The sequence below is a fragment of the Pseudophryne corroboree genome, chromosome 6 (assembly GCF_028390025.1).
Source record: "Pseudophryne corroboree isolate aPseCor3 chromosome 6, aPseCor3.hap2, whole genome shotgun sequence".
Lineage (NCBI taxonomy): Eukaryota > Metazoa > Chordata > Amphibia > Anura > Myobatrachidae > Pseudophryne > Pseudophryne corroboree.
Genome location: NC_086449.1, coordinates 392,771,595 through 392,794,977, shown reverse-complemented (window position 1 = coordinate 392,794,977; position 23,383 = coordinate 392,771,595). Strand labels below are relative to the sequence as shown.

The 23,383-nt window shown below is 42.1% G+C and overlaps 1 protein-coding gene across 6 annotated transcripts in view; it reads left to right on the top strand.

Annotated features, from left to right (window-relative positions):
- PRKCQ (protein kinase C theta) overlaps positions 1–23,383 on the top strand; it is a 347,815-nt gene that overhangs the window by 272,848 nt on the left and 51,584 nt on the right. For all 6 annotated transcript variants that reach the window (XM_063926808.1, XM_063926805.1, XM_063926807.1 and 3 more), the window contains 5 exons: positions 2,352–2,551; positions 9,606–9,666; positions 15,755–15,917; positions 22,235–22,266; positions 22,357–22,442. In XM_063926808.1, the coding sequence (XP_063782878.1) occupies positions 2,352–2,551; positions 9,606–9,666; positions 15,755–15,917; positions 22,235–22,266; positions 22,357–22,442 (542 nt within the window). The remainder of the gene's footprint in view (positions 1–2,351; positions 2,552–9,605; positions 9,667–15,754; positions 15,918–22,234; positions 22,267–22,356; positions 22,443–23,383) is intronic.

Here is a 23,383-nt window from a genome sequence, read left to right as displayed (position 1 = left end):
CTTTATGATTTAATGTCTCGTGAAGGTGCATTACTTTGCCCCTCCCCCTTCTTCCCCCCTTTTTCTACTGTACCTCCCCATTTTGAAAACTGATAAATTTTCAATAAAAAAACATTGATGTTAAAAAAAGCAATAAATATAGATGCTGATTAGTGATAAACATAATTGATCTTTTTTTATATATTTTCCGCCCCTCTATGAAACTGGGTCAGTACAGGAATAGGGCGTTTATGGCTGGCAAGCCTCCTTACTCTAAACCTGCTCTGTCACTTCCAGGGGAGCCAGGGGAGGCCAGATAGTGCCAGTATTGGGGGTATTCAGTCCGTGTCTCTGGTTATCCCAATGCATTTAGTTCTTGCTGTACTTTATCAAGTAAACCAAGTACAAAGCGCATGGGGCTAATCTCAGCTAACGCGTTGCTTTATACTACAACACAACACAACCCGATATGAAGGTCCATGGTATAATTTAAGGATTTTTTTTTCCATTTTGGAATAGAAAAAACTAACAAGAACATTTTTATCTCATAGCATTATAATATGTCTGTAGCGGGTACAGCTCTAGATATTCAGAGGATACAAATGAAACAAATATTATTCCATGTAAATTAACAAATGCTGGACATGAAGATTTTATTACCACCACTTACAAACACCTGGTGTTTTCTATCTGTCTATCAGTTATACTGCAGCCAGAATACTGTATTTCCACTTAGTGGTTCATATTTCATACTATCGGCACACTATGGTGGGTAAAACAATATACAGGTTGAGTATCCCATATCCATATATTCCGAAATACGTAATATTCCGAAATACGGAATTTTTTGAGTGAGAGTGAGATAGTGAAACTTTGTTTTCTGACGGCTCAGTGTACACAAACTTTGTTTAATACACAGAGTTATTAAAAATATTGTATTAAATGACCTTCAGGCTGTGTGTATAAGGTGTATATGAAACATAAATGAATTGTGTGAATGTAGACACACTTTGTTTATTACACAAAGTTATTAAAAATAATGGCTAAAATTACCTTTAGGCTGTGTGTATAAGGTGTATATGAAACATAAATGCATTCTGTGCTTAGACTTGGGTCCCATCGCCATGACATCTCATTATGGTATGCAATTATTCCAAAATACGGAAAAATCCGATACCCAAAATAACCTTCTGGTCCCAAGCATTTTGGATAAGGGAGACTCAACCTGTATCCATAAATGCTACTTGGTCAGAAATATATCTTTTCATTTCTATGCTTCTTCCAAATAAATTACCTAATTGTCAACTGGACCCATTCTCCCTGAAATAATACTGTATACCAATCACCGAAGAAAGGTGAGTCTGTAATTATGTGGTCAGTAACAGAGATATATTATGTAACATTGAGTGTATGGATTATGAGTGTCACCCCTGAGAGATGTGTGAAGGAAGGTTCCATCACTGCTGTGTATCTTCTAAAGGTAATGACAGGGGCAGGAATGGATATACAGTATATAGAGTATATAAATATCTGCTTTGGCACCCGTGAAAGAACATCCTTGATGCAAGGTAATCCCACACAGTCCAGGCTAAGAGCCCTTAGTTTTGGAAATAAAGTTTCCAGATGACAGTCAGCAGAAGCACTTCCTCTCAGAACATCATATTCTCATGACCTTTAAGGCCTTTGTGAATAGATTTGGGGTCAGAAATAATAGAGAAATTGGTTTTATGCTTCAATAAATACAGTTATTAAAAAAAAAGCAACCATAATTCCTGACCTGGCAATGTTGAGAGTTACATTTTGAGTGCCAAAGTGAGCATAAGTACATAGAGGGTAGCTGGAGAAACTGCTGCTAGTGTCACACGTTGCACCCATTCCATTTATTTACCTGCTGGCCCGCGGTGCTATGAGTCTCGTGATCTCGTGATCCAATATGGTATTGGCACCAAAACTGGAAATATGGAGCATGCACATTTGCAAGTAGCATTTTTTTCAGGGGGAACAAACCTAAAGAAATCTGCCACTCTTGTATTAAAATACCCCTGCTCCAGAGATGCAAACAAGCCAAGTGACGTTATTATGTAATATAACTAAACTGTTATAATATGGCTTAGGACTGTGCTGGAAAGAAAAGATGCAAAAAAGGAGATTCGGTGGTTTAGATGCTGAAATTTAAGGTGGCAGTAATATTAAATACAAAACCAGAAGTGTTTTGCATGTAATGTTATTGCCATTTTAAATGTTGGCATTAAAAGAGATAAGTAGACTAGCCCCAGGGCCTTACTAACGACTTACCTTTTTTGACTGTTATATAGGTCCCTGTGGTTTTGAAAGTTGTGGATGTCATCAAATTAATATTTCTTGCTCTACAGAAAGTGGCAAGATGTATATCCAGAAGAAGCCAACCATGTACCCCCCTTGGGAAAGCACATTTGATGCTCACATTAACAAGGGAAGAGTAATGCATATCATCGTGGAGGGCAAGCCTGAAGGGGTGGTATCAGAGACCACAATTGAACTGAATTCTTTGGCAGAGCGTTGTAAAAAAAATAGTGGCATGATGGAGATATGGGTAAGCGTTCATCTTCTTTTGTTTTTCTTGAATATTTCTATCTCCTTTAATAAAATGGCAGGGTTACAGTAAATGTCATCATATAACATATCATGACATGGTGAAAGACCTATGTATCATATGGTCTCAGGGCATTACTTAATCAATAGTATGCTATCCTTTTCTAGCTATAATAACTATGATTTTCAGGGGAAATTGCAGTACTGTATGTTTTGATTTTTAAGGTTTTGAAAGGAGGAAATGGTCATAGGCTTAATACTTAGGAGTCCCAAAAGCAAAGTATTGAAGATGTTGCTAATGAATATTGACCGAAAATAAGCTTCACCAAAGTGCAGGCAGAAGCCATATGAGTGTAATTAGCTCTTTAAAAAATGTTGCATTCAATACAAAACTATCCTTATATCTTACAAACTAGGGGGGTCATTCCGAGTTGTTCGCTCGCAAGCTGCTTTTAGCAGCTTTGCACACGCTAAGCCGCCGCCTACTGGGAGTGAATCTTAGCTTATCAAAATTGCGAACGAAAGATTAGCAGAATTGCGAATAGACACTTAGCAGTTTCTGAGTAGGTCCAGACTTACTCGGCATCTGCGATCAGTTCAGTCAGTTTCGTTCCTGGTTTGACGTCACAAACACACCCAGCGTTCGCCCAGACACTCCTCCGTTTCTCCAGCCACTCCCGCGTTTTTCCCAGAAACGGTAGCGTTTTTTCACACACACCCATAAAACGGCCAGTTTCCGCCCAGAAACACCCACTTCCTGTCAATCACATTACGATCACCAGAACGAAGAAAAAACCTCGTAATGCCGTGAGTAAAAAACCTAACTGCATAGCAAATTTACTTGGCGCAGTCGCACTGCGGACATTGCGCATGCGCATTAGCGACTAATCGCTCCGTTGCGAGAAAAAAATACCGAGCGAACAACTCGGAATGACCCCCAGGTACAAAAGTAGGGTTGTTTGGTACCGCACATGACTAAAATAGATATTACAGTAAAATGGGCTCTGTTGTATAAGGCCTCCGTGAAACCAACGATAAAGGGGTTTTCAAAATCCCTGGGATAGGTATCAAATCTTTGAGGTTGGTGGTGCTCCCAAAGTCAATAGGACATACGAGTATGAAAAAAAGGGGGAAAGAGAGATTCTGTGTTGGGGCACACTTGAAATGATGAAATTGTTAAAACTTAACTTTTGATCTAGTAAAAGTAAAAAATTATTTAGTATACACAGACAAAAACATATAAGAAAATTGACACCTCTACATGCAGTAATGTGAACTCTGGTTCTAATGTAAACAGAAGAATAAAGGTTAACAAAATACTGTTTATGATGTACCTGAGGTGAAAATATTAAAACTGGAATATCCGTCGATATCCAGAGGGTGGAAAGAGGAGGCCATACTTAATAATGTAGATTTAAAGAATTGCGTTTCGCCTTCTGTGAGAATTCTCCTGGTAAGGATAGAGTGTCTGTTTTCTATGTTGGAGATCAAAAAGTTGGGCTGGAACTAATCTGTGAAAGGAGTGGTAAGAGTCAAAGGCTGCTCCCACACTTCTGCTTTTTGTGTTGAACAGGGACTGTTCAATTACTGCACCCAATATTCCGTAGTGGTCTCCCATCTAGGTATTGATTTGGCTCTTGACTGATTTGCTTCCAAGATCAGACGAGTTTGGGCATAGCTAGTGAAATATGACAGTAAATGGTCCGTGATCACAAATGAGAGAGTGTATGGTTAATGACAAAAAACGAGAATAGAAGTACTTCTGCTTTTCAAGTAATTGCACAGTTTCTCTGTTACTAAAGTATTGCAGAGAAAAAAGTATGTGGCATATGGATGAGAGAGTACTGGAAATTTATAGGGGCGATAGAGATAGTATGGGTTAAGGGCCTCACCTTCTGCTGTCCAATGTCATATAGTATTATATAGCGGACATGGGATGAGAGAGGCTTAGGCCCATAGAATGTGAAAAAATAGTCTTAGATTCTTTAGGCTTTATGATTAAAATTATAAGTTGGTATATGTGGAGCTGAAATAGTTACTGCACATTTCCACAGAGGACCCCATTTAGAAATATATACAGGTTGAGTATCCCTTATCCAAAATTCAAAATCCCACATTTTTGGGTCCCCTACTGAGATAATGACATATGTATTATATATTATGTGTAGATATAGATATATTATATAGATATATAATACTGTATATATGTAAATGTGTCATTATCTCTGTAGGGGAACAAAAAATGTATGATTTTGAATTTTGGATAAGGGCTGTATGACAATGATTGTGACGTCTATTGACAGCAGTAAGTTAGGGTAACAAACATGTCAGATTTTTAGAAAATAAATTTTAGCACAGTTGCCAATAATAGATACAATTTTTATGAGTTGCATCAAATATATACACTGGTATGGCAGCAATGATGGTATAAGCAGGTACTAAATCATTTATTGTCTGTGTGTTGCAGGATGTGCGGTACAGCTGTAGTTTATATAATCATTCTGACCTTTGAAGAGTAATGATCTGACCAAGGTAGCACAGATTCACATATCTATACCAATCTCACAACAAATTCATAGTAAAAAAACAGACTTATCTCAAACAGATGTAATCCCAAATGAGTAAATACGATGTCAGGAGAAGTGTGGGCTGGACTGTGCACAATCCAGCACCACTGACACAAACGGCCGTTTCACCGGAAGGTGGCTTGTTCACTGTGTGTGCAGTGGCGGATCCAGGGGGGGGGGGGCACTCGGGCCCGTGCCCCCCCTGTCATTTGTGGCCCCATCCGTCCGTCCCCCCGCTTGTGTCACTGAGACACGCTGCCGCTCAGTCCAGCGGCAGCGTGTCTCAGCTGTCAGGAGGAGAGCGCGGCTATCTGGCGGCGTGTTGCGGACTTCAAACCAGCCGCCGGTTTGTGAGCCAATCAGAGCTCGCGGACCGGCAGCCAATCAGGAGCCGCCGGTCCGCGAGCTCTGATTGGCTCACGAACTGGCGGCTAGTTTGAAGTCCTACACGCCGCCAGACATAGCCGCGCTCTCCTCCTGACACCCTCAGAGCCGGCAGAGAAGCAGCAGCAGCGGTAAGCAGCTGCAGAACTGCTGTGGGGGCATTTGTATAGTATACCTGCTGTGGGGGCATTTGTATACCTGGCACTGTGAGGGCAATTGTATACCTGGCTCTGTGGGGGCAATTGTTTACCTGGCACTGTGAGGGCAATTGTTTACCTGGCACTGTGGGGGCATTTGTATACCTGACACTGTGGGGTCATTTTTGGATCTGGCACTGTAGGGGCATTTTTGGATCTGGCACTGTAGGGGCATTTTTGGATCTGGCACTGTAGGGGCATTTTTGGATCTGGCACCGTGGGGGCATTTTTGGATCTGGCACTGTGGGGGCATTTGTGGATCTGGCACTGTGGGGGCATTTTTGGATCTGGCACTGTGGGGACATTTGTGGATCTGGCACTGTGGAGGCAATTGTGGATCTGGCACTGTGGGTGCAATTGTGGATTTGGCACTGCACTATTGGGGGCATATGTCTGTGTATCACGTCTCATTTTAATTGGCCACACTCACTAAATGACTGCGGGCATTACTACAGGCAACATTACTACTGGGGGCAATACGGGCATTGCATAAGGGGCACCACTACTATGGGGTCTATATAAGGGGCACTACCAGTACAGTGGACATTGCATAATGAGCGCTACAACTGTGGGCATTGTATAAGAAGCGCCACCTCACATGCACCGAAGCCGCACGCAAATGTACTTCCCCTTCCATGGTGCCCCCCCTATCATTTTCTTCTGGATCCGCCCCTGTGTGTGTGGGTGGACATTTGGTGCTTCAAAAAAAGAGAGAGAGGAGGCACCCATACTGCTAATGGTACACTCAGGATAAGAAGACAGAAAGGAAAGGGAGACCTTTTGAACCCATAAAGTACTAGGGCTCGAGTCGCCCGGGGATCCGATACAACCGGAACTGGAAGTGACGGATTGTAACGTGATTTGTTAGGTCGCTTATATGCTGTTGCCAAGCAACGGGATGTTAGGATGTTATTTCAAGTTTCAGCTGGTAATCCAGCAGTAAAAACTCTGATTGCATACTTAAATTACTAAGTAAGGCACGACTGTCTGGCCAAGTTCGAGTAGAGGAGTTCAGTGGTTGAGAAATATAGTTAATATGGTTAATTTTGACGTTGGATTGTATCAATAGTAAAGAAATGGAAGTTAGTGGTATGTCATAAAACTTATGAATTAAAAAATTTCTACAAATCTGACGTTTGTTACCCTAACTTACTGCTGTCAATAGACGTCACAATCATTGTCATATATATTTCTAAATGGGGTCCTCTGTAGAAATGTGCAGTGACTATTTCAGCTCCACATATACCAACTTATAATTTTAATCATAAAGCCTAAAGAATCTAAGACTATTTTTTCACATTCTATGGGCCTAAGCCACCCCGCCTCTCCCATCCCATGTCCGCTATAGAATATTATATGACATTGGACAGCAGAAGGTGAGGCCCTTAACCCATACTATCTCTATCGCCCCTATAAATTTCCAGCACTCTCTCATCCATATGCCACATACTCTTTTCTCTGCAATACTTTAGTAACAGAGAAACTGTGCAATTACTTGGAAAGCAGAAGTACTTCTATTCTCGGTTTTTGTCATCAACCATACATTCTCTCATTTGTGATCACGGACCATTTACTGTCATATTTCACTAGCTATGCCCAAACTTGTCTGATCTTGGAAGAAAAGCAGTGAAAAGCCGGATCAGTACCTAGATGGGAGACCACTACGGAATATTGGGTGCAGTAATTGAACAGTCCCTGTTCTACACAAAAAGCAGAAGTGTGGGAGCAGCCTTTGACTCTTACCACTCCTTTCACAGATTAGTTCCAGCCCAACTTTTTTGATCTCCAACATAGAAAACAGACACTCTATCCTTACCAGGAGAATTCTCACAGAAGGCGATACACAATTCGTTAAATCTACATTATTAAGTATCGCCTCCTCTTTCCACCCTCTGGATATCGACGGATATTCCAGTTTTAATATTTTCACCTCAGGTACATCATAAACAGTATTTTGTTAACCTTTATTCTTCTGTTTTACATTAGAAACAGAGTTCACATTACTGCATGTAGAGGTGTCAATTTTCTTATATGTTTTTGTCTGTGTATACTAAATAATTTTTTACTTTTACTAGATTAAAAAGTTAAGTTTTAACAATTTCATCATTTCAAGTGTGCCCCAACACAGAATCTCTCTTTCCCCCTTTTTTCATAATCTTACAAAACTATCCTTATATCTTTCAAAACGATACGTATATCTTACAAAACTATACTATACGTATATCTTACAAACTGTATATCTTACAAAACTATACGTATATATATTTAATAGATTTACAAGCTCTTGTGCTCATTTCCTTAGGCAACAATGTGGAAAGTTGGTCTGAATGGCAATCATTGCATGGGTTTCAGAATAACTAATCTCAAACGTCAAATCATTTTGGAAGTGGGGACAGATATGAATATATAAATATTAGTAATATTTAAAAGGAAGGAGAAGGAAGCTGTAAGATGAATTGTAGCTGGAAAGTACTAGAGCAAATTCATGTAATAAGAAAAATTTGTAGAACATCTAGGAATGTGTATTACTATTATTATGCCCTGATTTGATAGTGAAGGGCCTGTTGGTGTCTTCAGTAAGAGGTAACTTGTTGTACGTGATGGACATATTTATTTCTAACTATTTCGGTAAAACTTGGCCTCAAACCACAGGGTGCTTGGGCACAAAGAGAATGTCTTTCTCCATAAACATCTGATAGAGAGTCATCAATGTTGGTTGGGGTAGACAGTAAATATAGTTGTATGCATATGGTGTCTTACTGTGTTAGTACTACTCAGGGGCATAATCATAACTTTGTGGCCCCATAGCAACATTTTAAAGGGGCCTCTGCCCATTGCCTCTAGAGAGAGACCTCTCTCTGCATTGGTTGTTCATTTTATGCACCATAATATCACCTTAGTTTATTGTATGCCCCATAAAAGTGCACAAGTTCACGTTATACAGCATAGTGCCACCAGTTCATATAACGCCACATTGAATTCCCCCAGTTAACAATATGCCACATTGTAGTGCTGCCAGTACACATTATGCCACACAGTGCTTCCAGTTCACCTTATGTCACACAGGGGGCAGGAACCAACCAGCTCCTACATGAGAGAGATACTTCCTAATGCAGGAGTCAGACATACCATTTTGACTGGAGATCTTCTTAATTCAAGTATACTGTCCCTTTCTGGGACAGCCTTAATCTTGGAGCTCAGTTAAAAATCTGAGCTTGGGTTAGTTTAAAAGCTTCTTTAAGGTTTACCTTTAGGACTCAGACTAGAGTTTGAGGTAGATTCAACTTCAGACCTTGGTTTGTCTCTGTCGCCATATAGGAACTAGGATTAAGTCTATTAGATTAAGGAACATAATTTAGATAAGGATCACCTTGATCAGGCTAATATTTTCCTAGGACAACAACCTACACTTTCTATTTGGGCCTTTTCCAGGTTGCAATAGTAAGAGGTATATTAATGGACCTCATCATCTGCTGGTTCTTATGCCCCTGTACTAAAATGGCCCTTGTTTGACCAGACACAGTGGAGCAATGAAGGCACTTTTGTTATTCATCTTAATTGGAATTAAATTACAAGTTTGTTCACTGTGATCATTAGTAAAATATTTTACAGTGTAAGTTTCTTTATAAGTTCCCCTGTCTCAAATCTACACGAACAAAGGGCTGATACCTCAAAACAACTCATAGAACATAATATTTGATTTTCTCACCTCTTCCCTTTCTTTGCCCCACAGGGCGTTTATTCCCCTTGTACTTTAGCTGTACCTATGCCTCCTATTTACAAAATAAAATATATAAACATTTATTTAAAAAATTGTAACAAAAATCTACAATTTCTTTTTTTTTATGCACAACTTTTGTCAAAAAAATGTTTGTAAAATGCATAATCTTATTTGTTTTCTGTACAGATAGAACTCAAACCACAAGGCAGAATGATAATGAATGCAAGATACTTCCTGGAACAGACAGGCAAGTCCATTTATATGCATTAATTACATCAAGATATATTACTAAATCAGTGCTAACTTGCTAACAGCGTGTTTTATGAGTATTTGTGTTAAGTGTCTAATAAGCTTTTTAGAAAGAATAATTAACAAAGTTAAAAACAATTTAACGGAATGAAACCATGAACAGAAAATTCTTTATCATTTTAATAAAATATACATAAGGTGATTATACATTGAAAAATATAATACAATATGGATCTCTAACATCTCAAAATTGTATTACGTTAGTGAGCGTTACCCGGTCTTTGTCAAATGTATTTTAAAAGTCTTTGCAAAAATGTTGCTATGTCATGACCTCGTTTATCTGGTGGGAGCACCCTTGTATCTTGAGTAGATTCCCAAGTTTAGTTTCGGTTTGCTCTATACTCTCCCCTGGGCGGCTTTCTTGCTCCTTTCAGGCAGGGGAGCTGTAACATTTCAGGAAAAAGTAAAAGGTTCTCATTAAAACTATGGGGTCATTCCAATTTGATCGCTCGCTGACGTTTTTCGCAGCGCAGCGAACAGGTTACTACTGCGCATGCGTATGCACCGCAATGCACACGCGCGTCGTACAGGTACAAAGCGGATCATTGCTGGGCGATGGATTTAACGAAGAATCCATTCGCACAGTAGATCGCAAGGAGATTGACAGGAAGAGGGCGTTTGTGAGTGTCAACTGACCGTTTTCAGGGAGTGTTTGAAAATATGTAGGCGTGTCCAGGCGTTGGCAGGGCGGGTGTCTGACGTCAATTCCGGGACCAAAAAGACTGAAGTGATCGCAAGGGCTGAGTAAGTTCAAAGCTACTCAGAAACTGCAAAAAACTTCTTCGACCCGCTCGGCTGCACACGCGTTCGCACACTTGCAAAGCGAAAATGCACTCCTCCATAGGCGGCGACTATCTGATCGCAGCACTGCAAAAAGTTGCTAGCCAACGATCAACTTGGAATGATCCCCTATGTTGTATAGATATACGTCCACATGGTAGTCTGTGTTTGGATAAGAGCACAATCTAAGGCATATTTTGTCATTACATAAACTATGTTACAGCAACACTATAATTTTCAGACTGCTCCGCAAAACTAGATTTACTGGTGCGTCTATTTCACACTTGGCATGGAAAACTTCTCTGATTATCTCCTCCTATTGACTAGTGAAACAGTTTCCTCCACCACAAGCAGTATCATGCTCTGCAAAACGTGATTTTGGACAAATCAGGGTGAAAAATGTCAACAATAACATGGTGCTTATAGTATCTGCTGTTTTGCACCTCTTACATGATATTCTATTTTGGGGGGCTGAACGTGCATTTTTTAAAGTCTTGAAGCAGACTTAATAGAGACAATAGAGGCATATACTCAGTAGCGGATCTTGCCACGGGCAAGCAGGATTTTTGCCCGGGGCGCTGCCGCCGTGGCAAGACCCGCTACTGGTGCCTGCCGTGCGGTGCACGATGACGTCATTGCGCACTGCACAGCATTTTGGGAGCGGACATAGACACTAGAGGTCATAATTGACCTCTAGTGTCTGTACAGTGCTATGGGAGAGACGTCATGACGTCTCTCCCATAGATCCGAGGAGCGGCGCTGGCGGCCGGAGATGGAGGACAGCAGCGGTCGGGAAGCAGGAGCGGGGATGGTAAGTATTTTTTTTTTCAGTTAATCAGCGCTACTAGGGGCACAGCTACAGGGGGCACAGCACTGGGGGGAACAGCACAGGGGGCACAGCTACAGGAGGCACAGCTGCTGGGGGCACAGCTGCTGTGGTCACTACTACTGAGGGCACAGCTACAGGGGGCATAACTGTGACCACGCCCCTTCCCCATGAAGCCACGGCCCTATTTTTGCTGCACTCACCCTGTTTTACTTGTGTGTGGGGGGTGGGGAGGGGCGCGCCAGCGGAAACTTTTGCCCTGGGCGCCACAAGGTCTAGGACCAGCCCTGCATATACTGTATATCAAACAGAGACTTTTTATAATGACTCGCTTGTTCCTAGTGCAGGAGAAGAAGTGCTATGAGAGCTAACACACAAGTCTAGCAGTCAAATAATTATTAAGGCCCTTAGACCTGTACTGCATATTGAATTTAGTACATCTAATAGACCATAAATATAGCATAGCACCTGAATTTCTGAGGTTATGCAAATCATTGTTTTCTTACACCAGTTTGCCAAACAATATCATGTATAGAAGCGCAAACTTCGCCAAAGTCCTGCACTCATCTCTAAAGCAGACCACACATCGGGCCCAGTTGTGGCTCTGTCAGGAATCTGCATTTTGCATCACATCCATACCTCCCAACTTTGAATGTTCCTAAATCGGGACACCCCGCGCGGCGTAGTCGCGCGCGCCCCGAAAAGGGGGCGTGGCCTCGTACGGGAGGGGCGTGGCTACAATCGAGTGGGCGTGGTCATGCGCCGTGGGTGCGTTTTAGTAATTTTGGGGGCGTGCCCAGCGCTCCCTGAGCAGCCCCCGGCTCACTCCCTGCACTGAATAGATGCTGTGCGCGTGCGCACAGCATCTATTTAGAGATCACTCGCTGCTTTGCAGAGCAGAGGGTGATCAAAGCCTCCCCAACTGCCCCCCCGCCCGCGGGACACTGTGTCCCGCGGGAGGGACAGCGGGACAGTGTCTGAATAGCGGGACTGTCCCGCTGAAATCGGGACAGTTGGGAGGTATGATCACATCACTTACCAGTGCTCTGATGTACTGTCCTCAGGAGGTCACATCCTCAGCCTGGCAGCATGTTCATTGATTGCCTGCAATGTTCAGAGACTCTTTCCAGTGTGTACCCCGCTTGCCATACAGCGTGTACCCTGATGTATTCCCACCATCTCCAGAGTATGGGCACCGCCATGACACCTGCAGTCAGCTGACTTGGTGCTATCCACTCCTGAGCATTGGAGCGCTCACATGACTTGTTTCTCCAATCCCTGCTGGCCAGGGGGTATATACTTAGAGTTCCTGATCAGTATCATTGCCTTGAACAACGCGTCACATCCTGTGAACAAGCGTCTCCTGGCTCCAGTCTCCTGTCTCCAGAGATTCTCCTGTGTATAAGCTCCGTGGAACTACAGGTATCAGCCATCCAGTTTGGTGCAGTTCCATCTGCATTCAGCTCCAGTCACCAGCAGTCTCCAGTGATTTCCTAGCTTCAGTGTCTCCGTGGAACTACAGGCTTCAGTCATCCAGCTCTGCTACAACTCCTTCCACAGTCAGCTTCCACTTCTACATGCAGTAAGAGACTCTCTCCAGGTACTGCCTCATCATTCTCACCTGTGTGTTGTTAATCTTCATTCAGCACTGTGCTATTGCATCCAGCACTTAAACAACCAGTTTGTATATTACCAACTGTCTCCTGCTATAGCCTTGCTTGGCTCTGTGGACTTTCTGCATATGTTCTGACTGTGTGAATCTATTGCTGTCGGTTTCCAGACTGATTACCGGAGTTACCTATTGCCTGTATTTACTACCATCGGTTGCATTACCTACCTACTGCATATTGATCCTGTTACCATCTTCTTCCAAGCCAGCCATCGATGTTTACCATCAGCTTCCAGGCCGACCATCGCAGTTTGCTAGACCAGTTCGTTACCTGTGACTGTTATTATACCATTTGTATTACTTACCTCCAGAATACTTATTTCAGTTGCCATCGCCTCCCAAGCCGACCATCGTTATTTGCAAGTTGCTAACGGTTTTCAGACTGAACACCAAAAGTTACTTATTGCCTGTGTTGTTCCATCACATTCTCCCATCGGTTTCCAGGCCATTATTTATCCTCAGGATATAGACTCTGCTTCACATTGGCTCCCAGACCGACCATCATTGATTTGCCGTTGGCTCCCAGGACGGTCATTACTGTTCTCTAATTACCGCTGACTTCCAGATCAGCTCATTCTTCGTGACTGTACTTAAAACCAATGTCAGCTTCCACGCTGTGAAACTTCTGTATTGTTATTCCTGTTCCAGTAATCACTATATTGCTGTCTGTATTTAATAAACATCATTGTGCACATGCGCAGGAACTTATAAGGCCTCCTCCTTTCCTCCATCGTACCACCACTGACCCACTAGTGCCCTCTCCAGGAACAGACATTTACGCAGACTTGACAGACTCCTTCTTAATTTTATTAGAGGGGCTGCCACTATCCCCTTGCTCGGAGAGAAGAGGAGACAGACAGCCCCGGTTCCTAGCACCTGCACAATGGCTCTGGTAGGTGCTGGGACTGTCACATGCACAGACGCCATGTTGCGATTGCCCAAAGCCCCGGCTTCTATGGACTGCACCGACTGCAGCCCATAGTAGCCAGATTGGGCTGCGCAAAAGGCAGGGAGTGGCTTCCTACAGGAATCCAGCTGTCTGCTTATCGCAGATCGGTCTGGCAGTCCCATAGGGAGGAATCACCTCCCAATGGGACTGCCTTGTGTGTCTGTGACTGACATGTAAAACTTCCAATAAGAAGTCACTGCCAGTGACAGTGAAGCCAGTGCAGTCTCAGACTAAATCTGGCTTCACTGACAGTGAGTGGGGTGGTGGATTTTACCTGGGTGGGAGGGGGTAGCTGTAGTGCTGCAGCCCATAGGTAAAATCCGCAACTGATTTGACCAGATTCCTAACTGCAACCATGTTACACTGTAGGTGAGAAAGATTTCAAATTACAGAGAGATTTAGATTTGGGAGGGGTGTGTCTAAAATCAAATCTAAATTGCAGTGTAAAAATAAAGCTGCACAGTATTTGTGATCTACAGTACATGCAAATGCTGCCAGTAATTACCCTGCATCCTGCATGCAAAAACATACTTTGCACTGCAACATGGTTTGTCTAGGTGCTCAGTTACTTACTCTTTTTTGCTTTAATTCCAATTCAGAATAAGGGCCAATGTGATATCAGCATTATTGGCCCACAATAACAGAATGTCATTAATCATCCAGAAAATTTTGTTGCTATCATTGTACGTAATTTTGGAAATGAATACAGTAGGAAAATATGGACATTGCGGGTCATTCCGACCCGATCACTCTCTGCAGTTTATCGGGGCTGGACGGCGACAATAAGCCGCCGTTTAGGGGGCGTGGTCTGGCCAATGTGGGCGTGGCCTGACCGTTGGGCGGGAGGGCTGCGGCGGCTGCATGACGTCACGCGCAGCCACTGCAACCCGGGGCAGCGAAGAGGTTCTCCCGGCCAGCCGCAGGAGCTACGCTGGCTGGGAGTAACTCCTGAGATGCAAAAGCATCGCCACTGTGCGATGCTTTTGCATTTCTGCGGGGGGGGGGGGGCGGCACTGACATGCGGGGCGGACTAGCCCTGTGCTGGGCGTCCCCCCGCATGTCTGAGTGCCTGATCGTAGCTGTGCTAAATTTAGTACAGCTACGATCAACTCGGAATGACCCCCATTGTTCTATGCAGACACACATTTTCTAACCACACTAAATGGACACAGTGCACGCAAGAAGCCATGTAACATCAGTCTGCACCCTTATGTATGGCCATTTTACTGTGAAAGGAACAGCATTTTAACCTGAATGTAAATATGTTCTTATTCAAATAAGAAATATACAGTCTGTAAACCGAAAGTATTAGTTAGCAGACCTAATTGTTATGTAAATGATGAAGGTTTAGCCCTATATTCAATTACCCACAGTACTTTACCATGGGTAATTAATGGGGTAGCCTTTGGCTTTAACACAGGAGGCTATTCAATGCCTGTTAACATCGCGTGCTAATGGGCGTTAATGCACAGAATCTGTGAACTTTTCACGCATTTCTGCGTTAACAGGTCTGCGGGACACGATAACTCCAGATGTTATCTGATTTTCTTTCACCAGCCTGAGGCTGGTGAAAAAATCCCTGATGCTGCCGGCTTTTGAGGCTAATTGAATAGCCTCCGTGGGATGAATTACCCATGGTAAAGTACCACAGTTAATTGAATATCAGCCTTAATCTCTGTTTCTACAAAAAATGTCTTCCTTATTTAATACATAATAAATCACAAGAATAAAGGTTCATCTTCAGAAAATGATATTGGGATGTTTGTTGTGAAATCTAAGATCATTTCCATTGTTTTTTGTAGACCCTAAAAGTCATTATGACTCAAACTCAGAAAGCCAGTTTGCTTTACATCAACGTCGTGGAGCCATTAAACAGGCCAAGGTTCATAATGTGAAGTGTCATGAGTTCATCGCAACCTTCTTCCCACAACCAACATTTTGCTCTGTTTGTCACGAATTTGTTTGGTAAGATACAAGTTTTTATCTACAGGGCAGTGTGTGTGTGTGTGTGTGTGTGTGTGTGTGTGTGTGTGTGTGTGTGTGTGTGTGTGTGTGTGTCAGTGACCCGCTTTGGATCATATATTGCATGTAAATCTGGCTCAGGTGCTAGGCAATGCCTCCTGAGCTATTTAGCTCACCGCACGTCCCTGGCGTGTGTGTTTGATCAATGTGTATGGGTTTGAAACTCTAGAAACGTGTAAAGGTCCATACACACTAGACGACGACGCTCTATGAGCAACGTCGTCTAGTGTTTCCCATCCCCGGCTGGGCAGTCGGCGGCCGCCCGTACACACTGAGCAATATGACCGTTCATATCACTCAGTGACGTCACGCAGCCACCAGACGTGCATGCAGCTCCTGGACGAAAGTCCAGATTGAGCATGCATGCACTGCCGACAGCGACGATCGTTGCTGACCCGCAGAGCTGCGCATCGATCGTCGCTGGCGGCATACACACTGGCCGAGAAACTGAGCGACATTGCTCAGGAAGGGGGAAAATGAGCAACATTGCTAATTTTATCGGCAAAAGTGTGTATGGGCCTTAACACTGCCTAATTGGAGAGTTTTGGATCCTTCCTCTCCAGTAACCCCTTTAAATGTAAAATCTCTCCTTCAAAAAGTAAAGCGTTTATCCACTATTTATTAAAACACAATCTTTGTTTTATCAATTTAGAGACACAAGTCTCAAAATTATGACCATGGTGTACAGTACATCCATAATGTTAAAATTCTCAAGAGTAAAAGTTTAGGATTAAACTCACTGTGAATAACAGCAATTTTCCTTTACAAATTGAAGCAATTCATTCATCCTAATTTACCTAATTATCACTTCAGAAGATCAGCATTTTCTGCAGAGATAGCTTTTCGTAAGCGTGATACACTTCACCTTCTCTGCTGCTGTTGGGTTATATTGCTTGCCAGCCTGTCTTCAGATTGCGCATACATCTATTAATATCTCGCACATGCTCAGAAAACAGAGAGAGCGTTATGTTTAAAATAAAATATGCTTTCAATAAACATGTCAATGTGGGGCTTTAGGACAAAGCAGTCAGTACAGAAGCAGCTTGATCATGGGTAAAGAGCACAGTAATCATGCAATGGTGATACAGACTTTCTGCTTTATATACATACTCACAGCCTGCATGGGATTGGCTGTGGAAATTAAGTGGGCAATGATAAATATGTACTAGGGGATCAACTATTTCTAAGCGAAAAACCTAGATTAGTTGCTGTGGCTCAAGTGGCAAGAACACAGGTTTACAATACAACAACTTACAAGATCAAGTCCTATGAGGAGCATCTTTAATGAATGTGACCATCTCTTTCCTTTCATCCAGTATTTCCCTTTCCCCCTCTGTTTTGTTGCTTCAACCACATCTGCTTCCATTGGGAGAACTGTTGATCAGCCCAGTACAACAGGTCTAAGCTGCATGGGGGAGGTATAGGCAGGCAATGGGGTCCTCCCATTTGTGTTGCATAGGGACCTCTGTCTCCAGGAGGCAGTTTGATGTCAATGCATCTGGGACAATACTGCATGCAGAAAAGTCATTGTTAGTAGCATGTAACATGTTCTCAGTAATAATGACATATATACAGTAAATAAATAAATAAATAAATACATACATACATATGTCATGACAATATAATATTAATAAAATATGACATAGCCCACAGCAGAGAGTGCAGCATCTGGCAGAAAGGATCTTGGATATAGCATGCTTTCCCAGTGTCAACCCAGCAGCTTTCCCTCTGACCTCCTCTGGGTAGGCCCCAGCCTCAGACTCCAAGTTCCTGATTCCTGCTTAGCACCGCCATCTTGATGTAGCAAAAGATTGCTGCTGCTCAGTCCAAGTGGTGAACAGAATTTCTTTCTCTTTATTTTTAAATGAAAATGAAAAAAAAAATTGTAAAAAAAATATTATTTTCGGAGTTAAAGAAAAAAATGTAAATAAAAAATAAATAAAAGATGAAGTGGCTGCCAGCTGGTATCATACTTAATACCCCCCTACAGCCAATAAATACAATTAAAAAAAACTGAGAAAAATTAGGACAGATGGCTTCTGGGTAGCCTAATGAGGCCACATGTAATTTTATAGCTGCTCGTGGATCTGTTTTAAAATTTTTAATGTGGAGGCTTGGAGTTGTGGTTGGTTCCATCAGCTACATTATTACAGTATATATCTGGCCCTGGGGTAGAGGTTTAGGGGTATATTTACTAAAGTGCAGGCTTATAGAAATGGAGATGTTACCCATAGCAACCAATCATATTCTACTTATCATTTATCTAGCACCTTCTAGAAGATAATAGCAAGAATCTGATTGGTTGCTATGGGGAACATCTCCACTTTTATAGACCCACACTTTAGTAAATATACACCTTAGCAGGGAGCTAAGACACAGGGCTCAGCGTGAGACCAGGCAAGAAGTTCAGCCAAGCCTAAAAGTCAAAGAGTGGCTGCTATTAAACAAATAATCTGCACACATGTTAGAAAGAGGTCAAGAAGTGAGGCAGTGCCTTGAATAGCGGCAAGTAATTGTATACAGAAGTGGTTCTCAACTTGTGTGCCTAGGCACCCTGGGGTGCCTTAGGTTGATGGTCCAGGACCAATTCAAATTATTTATAGTCAATTTAATAGCCTGGCAAAACTAGTGATGATGGATGTCAATCGTAAAATATATGGACAAACAGAAGCAAATCTTGTTCCTTCAAGAAGGCGTTACTTAGCAAACTGACACCTGGTGCGGCAGCTTACAGTCCATCCCTGTGCCTCTTGAAAGCAAGCATGGCTCCGGAAGAGGGGGTTTGGCACCATGGGAATGGGTACGATTTTAGCACCCTGACCCCCGTTTTTGTCACTCCAGGGGTTCGGCAGATATGGGCTGGACATGGGGAGTGCTGTGGCTACAGTGCCGGCTCCTACACAGTAACAAGAGCCAGATGCTGCATATAATGTTACAGTGCAGCACCCAGCTCCTATCACTGAGCAGGAGCTGGCATTTTGTTGTCACCCCTCGGCGGCACTGGTCCTTCACCACACAGCTGAATATAAGGGTGACATATAAACACAATTTACTTAATTTAATATTTCTTTCTAAATTTCTCAATGAGAAACTTTTGGCTTAGTGGTGCCATGAATTCATAAATTCTGATACTCTAGGGCGCCGCAATTATATAACGTTTATGAACAACTGGGTTAGGCATTTATTGTTTACCATTCTGGTATGCTGTACATTAAAGCACTTTTATGTTGAAAAGTTTGCTGGCTAGAGGCCTTAATTGGCACCCAAACATGGCACTGACTGAAAAGCTACTATCTCTATTACAATTTATATATTTAAAAACTGGTGAAATATTGTAGTTTTAAATGTGCGAAAAATCCCTCTAGATTAAGGGACAGCTGGCGACGGTCGAAAAGCCATATTGCCAGTAAAAATATGAGTTTTTGGGTTGTTTTTATTTTGTTCTTTTCAACATAGTGTTGTATTGCTATTGCCATTGATTACCTTACTGAAGTCTTGCTAGATTCTGATGGTGCACAGGGAATTATGTATTTAATACATACCCATTTAAAAACTACTTTATAATATCAATTTTATTTATTTGGTCTTTCTTTTCACTGTGTTATCATAACGCAGTGAAAAGAAAGACCAAATAAAAATATTTCAGAGGAAGCTGAGCAATACGCAGCTGCCACAGCGATATGTGCCCAGAGCTGTAAGGGTTAACATAACGGTTATGGGCCTAATTCAGCAAGGATCACAAATCAGCAAAATTAGCAAAAAAAGCATAAAAATGCAAATTCTGCAACTTAAATAGCAAAAACTGAGAAAAAAAACTATTTCTGAGACTTGGCAAAAACTGCTAAAGCACTACGAAAAGTAGGCATGTAGGGGGCGTACTAAAGGGCTGGACTCGCAAAAACTACGATCAGGGGTGTATTGCGGGGTGTGTTGTGGGTGTATGCTGATGGTCGGTGGGCAGTGCATTCGCAATTTTTACAACAGACCGCACATTTCTGATGTGCAGTTTCTGAGTGACTACAGGTCTACCTTAAAACTTGCACAAGCTGACCTCAGTTGTAGACTGCATGTATACTGCAATCATTGCTTCATTACACACAGCTGAAGAAGCTCACACCTCAGACCATAAATCACTTCATTCAGCTGTATTGGAACTTAGAAACATGTAAAGGGCCCTACACACTGGCCGATTTTTTGAAAGATATGAACGATCTCGTTCATAAATGAACGAGAACTCGTTCATATCTTTCAGTGTGGAGACTCCTGCGATGAACGATGCGCGGCCCCGCGCTCGTTCATCGCTGGTCTCCCGTCGGCTGTGCATGCAGGCCAATATGGACGATCTCGTCCATATTTGCCTGCACTTCAATGCAGCCGCGTGACGGGGGGAGTGAAGAAACTTCACTCCCCCTGTCACTGCCCCCCCCGCCGCCGGGTCGCTCGTCGGCCGTATCCGCCGTCGGGCAGCTCGGCGGCGGGTCGGCCAGTGAGTAGGGCCCTTAAGGTATTGTTTAACTCTGTAACACATGTTGATTGTGAAAATATATGTTACTAACCGATTTGTGTTTACACTTACTAACAATCGAGGTTTGACAACCACACTATTTGATAGAAGCAAATGTAAAATAACCTTTACAAGCATTTTGCTTAGTAGTATCTGCTGAATAACATTTAGCTTCCTAACATTTTTTTTTTAAACAACCAACATTTTTTTGTTAAACAAAACATACCCACATACATTTTTTTATTTTTTACATTTTATTTGTGCGCTACACACATAAACATATGTTGAAGAACAGCAACACCATCTTTTTATTTTTAAGTTTTGCAAATTCTGCTCCATTTGTATACTTATTGAAACAAATATTTACACATAATTCCTTAAAGTAAGGTATGTAAATAAAAGCAAAGAAACAATAATATGTAATGTTTGACCACTTCACAATAAAAAAAACACTATTTATTTTTTTATAAAAATGTTACTGTTGTTTCCGAAGTAAAATATTTTGACTCCAAAAAAATGTTTGTTAAAACATATACCAATAATTGCTGTTGTGTAGGGTTTAGATGCTAGAATTCACACTGTCTCTAGTTGAATATATTTGAACACAGTTATGGGCATTAGTCAATGTTTGAAGAAAAACACTATGGTGTCTTTAAAATAATAATTGCTAAATTACCACAATATCATTTGACCAATTAAGTGATGATTGAATTGTTTTACAATTGTTGAGTAATTTCTTTAATTTGGGTGCAGGAAAGTAGGGTGGAATTTTTAAGGGAAAAACACTGTTGTTAGCAAAAAATGCAACATCAGAAACATGGCCCTCATTCCGAGTTGTTCGCTCGCAAGCTGCTTTTAGCAGCTTTACACATGCTAAGCCGCCGCCTACTGGGAGTGAATCTTAACTTCTTAAAATTGCGAACGAAAGATTCGCAATATTGCGAAAAAAGACATTTCTGTGCAGTTTCTGAGTAGCTCGAAACTTACTCTGCCAGTGCGATCAGTTCAGTGCTTGTCGTTCCTGGTTTGACGTCACAAACACACCCAGCGTTCGTCCAGCCACTCCTCCGTTTCTCCAGCCACTCCCGCGTTTTTCCCAGAAACGGTAGCGTTTTTCCCCACACGCCCATAAAACGGCCTGTTTCCGCCCAGAAACACCCACTTCCTGTCAATCACATTACGATCACCAGAACGAAGAAAAAACCGTGAGTAAAATACCTAACTGCATAGCAAATTTACTTGGCGCAGTCGCAGTGCGGACATTGCGCATGCGCACTAAGCGGAAAATCGCTGCAATGCGAAAAAAATTTACAGAGCGAACAACTCAGAATGACCCCCCATGTACGCAAAAATTGCGTACATTTGTAATATGTACGCAAAAATTGTGCTTATTAGGATGGTTTTCACAACATTTGCACATTTCACAAGGCCACCTTTTAAATTAAATTAGTGTTGCAGTTTTTCCATTTGAACGTGCTTTCGCAATTTTGCTTTTGCTCGCAATTTTTGCTCATTTGTAATTTTTGCAATCCTTACTGAATTTGCCCCTATGTTAACTCTTACAGCTCTTGGCACGTATCGCTGTGGCAACTGCATATTGCTCAGCTTCCTCTGCAATATTTTTTGGTTAAACTGCTGCGATAAGGGGCTACTTAAACTACAGCAATACAGTCACAGGAATCATGTTGCAAGCTTAGAGGTAAAATGCTGATGCTTGGTAAAATGTACACTTATCGCATATTGTACTCTTTTCCAGGGGTCTTAACAAGCAAGGTTACCAATGCCGTCGTAAGTATTTTTTTTTTAATTACTATACAGGTAACCTTTAATGAATGAGTTATTAGACTTAATATGATTTTACTCTCTAACAATATTTAGAGTGCAATGCAGCAATCCACAAGAAATGTATTGATAAAGTCATCGCTAAGTGCACAGGATCTGCAGTCAACAGCACAGAAACAGTGGTATGTCCGTCATTCATATCTTACACATGTAAATCCATAGATGAATCATGGCTGTATATGCTGTGATGCAGTAGTGATCTGAGGGTCTGGCTCAGAGATGAAAGCTGATGCATTCCCAGCTGTGATTCCGTACGCAGCTACTGCGCATAAATATGCTATTGCTCCTGCCACCTGGAAATGGATGAGTCGCCCACAGGTGGCCTGGCAAATATCAGCATCTGCATATACAGGTGAAGGTTGCAGATGCTCCGATGATAGCCCATCTGAGAGTCTGAGTAGCCCAAAGGCTGCATGTATTGAGATGCTGGTGTCATGCCTCAATAATGATTGCAACACTGTAAGTTTGCCACCACTATCTACCCCCAATGCTCACTGACTGTCAATCCCTTTGCAAATAAATCCTCACGTGAGCATGTTCGCTAAGGTACCTTCATTGCCAATAATCGCTCAGCTGCAAACACATCAGCATCTCGTCCATCTCTGAGTCAGGCCATAAGACATATTATCTGGTAATGATTAGAAATACATTTAAGATAATAGACGACAGGTTGCTAAATCAGTTGGTGGCTGCCAAAAGGAAGAAAGGGATTAAGAGGTCACTGCAAGTCCAATAAACAAATAGTATTATCTTCAAATATACACAGTATCTATACTTTCCTGGTGACAGAATTATCTCACCCCACAAAACATAATCTTACCTATCAGGAGCTTAGTCAGATCCACTGTTCTGCCTATGTCACCCCAGTGATGAGTGCTACTAAATACCCATGACCATCCGTCATGCCATGCACAGAGTGATTATAGCACGGGGTACTCACTCTTACTATCCCCATCCATGCACAGTCCTATACATTTAGGGATGCAGTCCTCAAATGCATTTTTAGGACATCTTAATGACAATTACAGAGCTCTTGCTCTCCATATGTAGCCCATATATTAAC